Source organism: Cryptotermes secundus, unplaced genomic scaffold (assembly GCF_002891405.2).
Source record: "Cryptotermes secundus unplaced genomic scaffold, Csec_1.0 scaffold1979, whole genome shotgun sequence".
NCBI classification, from domain to species: Eukaryota; Metazoa; Arthropoda; class Insecta; order Blattodea; family Kalotermitidae; genus Cryptotermes; species Cryptotermes secundus.
In genome coordinates, this window is record NW_019732005.1 from 32,007 (window position 1) to 40,943 (window position 8,937).

Sequence of the window (8,937 nt, forward strand, 5' to 3'; positions counted from 1 at the left end):
GTTTTCACGGCGGTGACTATGAAGAATGTCGTCTTCTGGGATGTGGCTCAATGTAGATATTGTGTGAACCGACGTTTCGGACGAACGTATCGCCTCCATCTTCAGGGTAGAAAAATCCGCGAGGGAAACCAGCGTGAGCAGGTGTTATCTGGCCGACTGACCGTTAGATCAGTTTTTGGATATGTGCCAGACGGTAAGAATGTAAGCGACAAGTGTTAAAATCCGTTACCAGGAAACGACTATTGAAGACAGCGAAGGCTTTACGTATGCTGTAGTTACAGCGATGTTTAGAGTGTGTAATTCAGTGAGACAGTTACAGCTACTTGTAGTTACTGTCCATAAGTTGTCAGTAAATCCAGTTACCAATCTAAACCCCTTCTATAGTCGCTAAAAAATCGTGACAATATTTAGCTATTTTGCAATTTTATTTTGTTTCCGTACCATATTTTGCAGTCCTTCCTTTGTTTTATCATCCGCATACCGGATCGTATTAACTTATTAGCCGGATTAATTCATGAAGGAAATTCCAGTCTCTGATCAAATCCAGTTCAGACACGACTGGCCATGGCTAATTGAATGTTGTTGACTTGTGTTTCCCTCTTGAAGACGTCGGTTTTTCTCGACAGTTTCAATGTCATTCTTTTTCGTTTTTCGTTTTTTTTTCCAGATTTATTGCAGTATTATGTGAACATGTCTCATTATTTCCCTGTATTTTAATAATGTGAATATTTTCCCATCAAAAACCTTGCAATTCATAAGTTATAATATAATGCCTGACTCATACTTGGAGTTCAGAGGCAGACAGACATATGTGCGATTTCCTTTCCAGCAGAACCGGCAAGTGCTTGGATTTCAGACCGCTGTAACCATGGCATTCATAACGTACCACTGGTAAAATGAAGCTGGATTAGTCAGAACCCAGTTCGCGGCTACTCCACGGTCCCTGGCCAATTAATAATTCAGTATATATAGTATAGATTGCCGAAATGAATCCTGGACTATAAAGCAATACGGACAAGGGACGCAGGAAAATATAGGATCCTAGAAGAGACTGAAAGTTAGTTGAGCCTGAAGGTGTATGCCCTGAATTTGATGATGATGATGATGATGATCCAGCACTTTTTTCAGTCGATATGGATACCGGCAGATAATTAGCGTGTACCGGTAAACAATTAATGCCTACCACCGGATATACCGAAAGTGAAAAATTGCCAATTTGCCGGTGCATTGAATTGTTCGATGCTGAGGCAAAATTCAAGCATGAGAGTACCGGAAAACTTAATTTTAGGAAAAGGAAAGCGTTGGACATATCTTTCATCTTTTGTCTCAGTTCCCAATCCTTTAGCCTTACGTTAGTTTGAGAATATCCAGGGATTGTACGTGTATCCATGTTAGAGCAGTCCGAAGCAATGTGACAGCGCTAGACTGCACGAAACTGCCTGTTGAATCACTGCGTACGGGGGGAGCTATCGTACAGATTACAGGTATTTCCCAGTCCCGTCGCTAGATGGTGGGAGTAGCCAGTTTCGTGTCCTAAATGCTATACCCTCTCTTAGTATCTACTGGACAGAGGACACGGTGGCGAGGAGAGAAATCTGGGATTCGAACCCCGATATCCCGGCTATTGTCTAAACAGTTTGTGTTAAACATTGGATTATCCTCTCTCTTCCTTGGCGGTGCTCATTGGCGTGGCTGAGCGCCCGGCGGGCAAGACGAATTAACCAACGAACTCCTTGCACCTGAATGCTTAATAGATGCTCAATACTCAAGAAATTCCCAGAATTTTATAAAACCCAGTGGCTCATAACCGTGTCCCTGTCCTGCCCTAGACGAATCCAGTCCACAACCTCCCATCCTAAATTTTAACATCAATTTTAATATTATCCTTGCATCCAAGCCTAGGTTTTCCTTATGGTCTCTTCTCTTCGGGTTTTCCTACCATACATTTGCATGCACTTCTGCTCTATCACATATATGCTACATGACCAGTCCATTTCATCCTTCCTGATTTCCTCTTTTTACACGTATATGATATTCATGTCCGATAAATTTCTCCATAAGCGGAACGCATAATATTCAATATGGGTGATCATGACGCCTACTCGATTTTAATACCACATATAAGTCATAATAACTAACTCCTTTGATCTGAGTCCTCGAGAAGCCGTAATTCGTTCAGCCACTCACGAATTTCCCAGCAATTCATGGGGCTCGAAGGTTAGTTACGTGTTCACAAGAGCCCTCCACTGCTCCTTATCCTGAGAGAGATCACTCGAGTCCATACCATCCTATTCTATCTCTTTGAGATCCATTTTAATATTATCCACTACAATCCTGTATTTATTCCTCTTCTCCGCACACGTTCTACGTGCCCTGCCTATCTCATTCTCCATGACTTGATATTCCAGTTATGCTTGGAGAAGAGTACAAGTTACGAAGCTCCTCATTATGCAGTTTTCTCCACCCTCTCGTCACTTCATCTCTCTTCGGTCCAAATATTCTCTTCAACACCTTGTTCTCAAAAACCTACAGTCTATGTTCCTCCCTTAATGTCAGAGACCAAGTTTCGCACCCGTACAGAACGATAGGCAAAATTGCAGTTTTGTAAAAGCAGGTAATATAATAATTTTTTCCTTCGGACCGAAACATCCATCTTCCGGAAAATTCGTCTAGCCACAGTAAGAAGTCTGGAAAGGACCTCACAGTTTCACCAAAGCCTGACGCAGAATTCTTCTAATTCATATAGGAACCTCAAATCAATTTAAATAAAGCTTACTACGATTACGCAGGTCAGAATGTCATTAATTCACTTCGGAACCCAAAATAAGGTCAAGTTGTCTCATAGATAGCCATAGCTCACTTTTCAGTTTTGGGCCGTACTTGTTCCCGGGTCATTATCACTCGCGTTCCTCATTTCCAGTGCTTGTCCTTGGAGCAGCAGTTAGTAGCAGAGTATGACAAAAGACTCTTTAAACAAACTAGCGACTTGTTCAGTAATTTAACATCATAAAGAATGGGAACAGCAGACTCAATACATGTTCTTTCAGTTTCTTAAAGAAAGTTAAGGACGTAGCCAAACTAAGTGACAAACTGAACTACAAGGCAAGAAATTGACATGCTCTTTAGAATATGTGAGGGCAGATTTCTTAACACTTATTGACACATTATATCCTTTCTGTTTTCGTTTAATTAAATCTCGTTTGTTGTCACAACATTACGTCGGTCGTTGTTCATTTTATGATGCTATACCAAGTGCATAACAAGGAAGCTTATAGTTTATAACCCTCGCAGAATATTATTTTGGATGAAGAAATCAAGGAGAAGGAAATTGGCGCTGCTTGTAGAACGCGTGAGAGAAGAAAAGTGTGTGCAAAATTTTGTGTACAAGACCTGAAGGAAAAAGACCCTTTAGAAGACCTTTTCGGAGGTGGAACGATAACATTAAACTAATTTTAAAGAAATTGCGTGGGGTAGTGTAGACATTTCATTTGGTTCAGAAGCGCGACCGGTGGCAAAATAATGAACGGGATTCCGTAGAGGGCAAGAAATTGCTTGATTAGGCCAGCAACTGTTAGCTTCTTAAATTGACTAGTTAATTAACTAGTTTCATAGTTGGTTGGTTGTTGTGTCAAGGGTCATAATACGTAACTCCGAAGGGGGTAAAGTAACATACAGGACTGCCGGACGGTGACGGGAAATTCTGCCTCAAACTTCAGTTAAACACAGTTCCAGAACAAAAAACAAACACCGTGGCTTGTAGTCTATAAACGAACTATACCGACAGAGCGGCCGCCGCTTGTCCATGAAGTTAGTGCCAACTTTAGCGGATAGAAGGTGTCGCGTGGTCAGCGCAACATATCCCGACGGCCGTTGATTTCGGTTTTCTAGAGCTGAGCCTCTACTTCTCCATTCAAGTAGCTCTTCAATTATCCTCACAAGACTGAGTGGATCCCGTTCCTGACCCATTACTTCTCAGAAAATTTGGTAGCGCCGGGAATCGAACCGAGGACCTCTGGATCTGTAGCCAGGAATTATAACCATTAGACCACAGAGGCGGTCAAGTGGCACGCGTTAGCGTAGTTGGTTGAGGCACTATGCTACAAGCCGGAAGGTTGCGGGTTCAAGTCCCGATGAGATCACTGGATTTTTTCCAGTTCACCTATTCCTTCCAGCCGCACTATGGCGGAAGTGATAGGAGGTTGGAGAAAACTGCATAATGAGGAGCTTCATAACTTGTACTTTTCTCCAAGTACAATTAGATTGATCAAGTCAAGGAAGATGAGGTGGGCAGGTCATGTAGCACGAATGGGGGGGGACGAGGAATGCGTATAGGATATTGGTGGAAAGCCAGAAGGAAAGAGACCACGGGGAAGACTAAGGCGTAGGCGGGTGGACAATATTAGAATGGATCTTAGAGAGACAGGATGGGATGGTATGGATTGGATAGATCTGGCTCAGGATAGGGAGCAGTGGAGGGTTCTTGTGAACACGGTAATGAACCTTCGGGTTCCATAAAATGCTGGGAAATTCTTGAGTAGCTGCAGAATTGGCGGCTTCTCGAGAAGGGCTCAGCTCCATGAGTAAGTAAGTAAGTAAGTAAGTAAGTAATACTTAAAACTTTAGCACTCTTGCCATACCTGTAACCGTTAACTTACTTATAAACAATGTTAACGTGTAGCAATTTCCCCCCGCTCCAGATACGGTGTACCTATTTCCGGTGGTTCGTTACTTATTGCTCCGAAACCGACAGCTGAAGAATATTTCATTTTACGTTCTATAAAGAAATGCCACTACCAACTCCACACATTTCTTGAATATCTGTTACCATTCATCACAACAGAACCCTACATTAAGTGACGCTCCTGCCTCGAAAGTTCTCGCATGCACGCAACGTTATTATGGATTGTAAAAAATATTAAACCGATCACGGTGACCGCGCGGTCTGAGGCATGAACCGTCTTTCCTCTTTCAAACACTGGGAGCGTGAGTTCGAATCCCGCTCGAGGCATGTATATCTATGTGAGTTTATTCTGAGTTTGTGTTGTTCTATGTGTAGGTAGCAGCATTGCGAAGGCTGATCCCCTGTCCAAGGAGTCCTACTGACTGTGTATAAGTTTAAAAAATTGTAAATGCCGTCAAAGTCCACAAAGGCTGTAGAGACATAAATAAAAAATTATAAATTACGAACTTAGGATGATATAATTTATTGTCACGTCTTAGGGAGTGTCTATAGAAGAGATTTTTAATTGGATATTGTAATTACTGACCACTTACACACTCACGACTCGTAAGTAGAAGTAATTACAGCGTCACTTCTTGCCTCTGCAACTCACAAATCACCACAGCACAAGAAACGGTTGTTGTCTAGAGTCACCGCTTAACAACAATATCATGTTTAATAAAGAAAAAGTGTGAAGTCCTTCAAAGGGAGGAAAGTGCACAAGGAACACAGTGATCTCATAAGCCTACAGGAAGTTTGCCTAAGTTAAATATTGATATTAAATCCAAATATTTATGTGTTTGTCGACTGAAAACGAAAGTATTAAACCTTCAATTTTCTTCTTGCGCCCACAAGCACCTGTGCCTGGCCTTGACTTCTTTTCTCATTATTGTTTATCACTGTTTTGTAAGTAAGATTTAAAGTTTCAGCAGCAGTGACTATGAGGAATGTCGTCTTCTGAGATGTGACGCCGTGTAGAGCTTATGTAAACCGATGTTTCGGAGGAATATATCGCCTTCATCTTCAGGTTATAAGTAATCTGCGAGCAATGAACCAGCGTGAGCAGGTGACCGCACACTCAGTCTGCAACCATTTGTTCACGCTGGTTCCTCGCTCACTGATTTTTCTACCCTGAAGATGGAGGCGATACATTTCTCCGAAATGTCTATTTACACAAGCTCTACACGGCGTCACATCCCAGAAGATGGCATTCTTCACTGTTTTGTAATTTTACTACGTGGCTCTGCTAAAGTAATGGACGTTGTTTTCGTTACCCTGACAGTCCTCATATTTCTTTCAACATACCCTCAGCTGTTGCAGGCGAAGTCTGCGCTGTACTGTTGCGCTGGACGTGTTTGAATTCGCTGGTTTTAACTTGCAAGGAACAATTGTCTATACGTTCAAAGGCCGCACAGTAAGACGCACCTTTTTCTTTCCCTTGTAAAAGAGAAGATTTTAAAGACGTTAATGATAAAACTTACCTGCCGTATACTAATTGATTCGGGATAGCTCAGTCGATATGGCGACGAGCTGGATTTCTTGAGTTCGATTCTCTGCAGTGTAAGATTTTTCTCTTCTCCACAGCTTCCAGGCCGACTCTGGTGCCTAGCCAGCCTCTTACCCAATAGATACGGGGGTTTATTACCCGGTAGTAAAGCTGCCGGTGCGTGAAGCTGACCACTCACCTCCATCTAGTGTCGAGGTCAAGAAGAGTGGAGTTATACCTCCACTCCTCCATATGTCTTAATGGCATTGTGAGGTAAATTTCTTTCCCGTGCTTAACTAATTAAGTTCTATGGCATGAAGACGTATGGGAGAATGAAAGTATAAATCCATGTATTCTTGACCTCGACACTAGCTGGAGGTGAGTTATAAGCTTCACGTCCTGGCCGCTTTACCCCCGGAGAAAGGGCTCTGGTTGGTGCCCAGAACCTGTCTGAATGACATGGAGAAGAGCAAGATCTTGACTCTACCGGCACTAAAATTCCTACCCCTCAGCCGTTTAGCTTGTAGCTAGTTCTTATAACATCTGTGCCATCCCTACACTCTTCATGGTATAGTGAGTAAGTAATTAAGCATAGGGACAACAGAAACTGCAGCTCACGTGAATTGAGAACAATGCGGTTTCTCCATTTCAACAGAGGTTCTATCAGAATGTATGTTATTTAACCTCGTAACATTAATCTTCTATCTATTAAACAGTTTCAACAGAGGAACGCATAGTAAGGTAATCGGGTTGTAAGTTTCTGTACCGCGGACAAACAGCGACAAACATTGACCAATGAGATTTAAATAGCATCTCTATTCAACAGTCGATAACAGTTAACCCAAGTGAATATTATGCCACAGAACGCCAGTAATTCTTTGACAGTCGTGGAGTGTGGTCTGAATTGAAAGTGAACTAATGCTAATTGCTCTCTCAAGAAAACGGAGTTTATAGTATTTTAAGCACTGAAGATTGTAAGTGGTGTGATTATCGCAATATAAATCAATAGTTGCAAATAATTATATGGTAAATGGAGTCTTCAATAGAAAATGTGAACGAAGAAAACCGTCCCGCATTGATAACGACACCAGACACACGCACCATTGATAATAATGTTTTTACAAAAATGTCAGCAAATATACTTGAATTTTTGCGGAAAACAGGTTATACACTGGTGCAAAAGAATGGTCAACGTCGGTTAGGTGGGCCTCCACCTAAGTGGGAAGGACCACCACCACCTAAAGGAAGTGAAGTATTTGTCGGGAAAATTCCACGCAACTGTTTTGAAGACGAACTTGTTCCTGTGTTTGAAGAAGTTGGTAAGATCTATGAATTACGTCTAATGATGGATTTTAGTGGTTCTAACCGTGGATTCGGCTTTGTGACGTATTCGTCACCTGAGGTTGCCACTCGCGCTGTTGAGAAACTGAATAACCGTGAGATAAGACTAGGTATGAGAATTGGTGTCGTCAAATCCGTGAATAACTGCAAACTTTTCATCAGTGGGATTCCTTCTGGCGAAAGTGAGAGTGACATCAGACGTGTAAGTATCGTAGCCATTATTAAAAATCGCATTTGAGTAAAGTGATCGATAGTTAATATTACGCTATTGTTGCTAGTCTCTGAACAAAAGACATAGCTGAAGAGCTCTATCTTCTGGAATACAGCGCCGTGTAGTCCGATGAAAGTTAACTGTCGTTTCGGTGGAATATAAAGTCTCCATCGTCAGGGTTGAAGAAAAAGCTTAGTAAGATATCAGCGGAAAGCAGGTGGTAAGCAGAGATCTGTTTGATGGAAGCGATATATATTCTTCCGGACCGCCTCTATAGTCTACTGGTCAGAGTTCTGGGCTACAGATCCAGAGGTCTCGGCGCTATAAGATTTTCTGAAAAATAGTGGGTCTGGTACTGGGTTCACTTAGCCTCGTGAAGACAATTGAGGAGTTATTTGAAGGAAATAGCGGCTCCGGTCTATAAAACCGAAATTAAGGGCCGTGGGGATCCGTTGCGCTGACCAAGCGACACCCTCTATCCACAAAAGTTGACACTAACTTCTCCAACAATCGGCCGTCGTTCGGTTGGTATAGTTCGCTTGCGGACTAGAACCAAGTAGGTTAATTTATTTCTTTGACATGTTCCTCCGAAACGTCGGTTGACTTACATCGGACTACATAGTGTTGTATCCCAGAAGATAGTACTTACAAAATGTAATTTTTGTTTCTTATTAAGGATTTTATTTCTGTTGTTTTGTGCGGTAGCGTCTTTGGTTCAGGCACTATGCTATACGCCTAAAGGTCGCGGGTTCGAGTCCCGATGAGGTGGATTTTTTCAAATAACCCAATCCTTCCAGCCGTACTGTGACCCTGGGGTCGACACAGCCTCTAACAGAAATGAGTAGCATGAATCTTCCTGGGGAGTAAAGGGCGGCCGGCGCGTAATGCTGACAACCTTATCGCTATCTGCTGAGCCGATTGTCCACAGAAAATGTGGGAACCTCGACGTCTCACAACCCTATGGGCCTTCATGGCCGGTTACAGGGATAGCTTTACCCTTTTTTAGCTTTTATGTATTGTCTCACAGATATTAAATTTCCTAATTTTGTTTTCATCATTATAGTATGACAGTCAAAATTGAAATCCCTCGCTTCTGTTACTTTGTCCTTAGCTATGTATTTACATCACACCATATATATATATATATATATATATATATATATATATATATATATATAC

General features: G+C 42.0%; 1 protein-coding gene across 1 annotated transcript in view; it reads left to right on the forward strand.

Moving 5' to 3' along the window:
- Positions 1–7,236: 7,236 nt before the first annotated feature.
- The window catches only part of LOC111867540 (probable RNA-binding protein 46), a 3,299-nt gene continuing 1,598 nt past the window's right edge, over positions 7,237–8,937 (forward strand). Inside the window, exon 1 of the mRNA XM_023857517.1 lies at positions 7,237–7,749. Within this exon, the coding sequence (XP_023713285.1) occupies positions 7,237–7,749 (513 nt within the window). The remainder of the gene's footprint in view (positions 7,750–8,937) is intronic.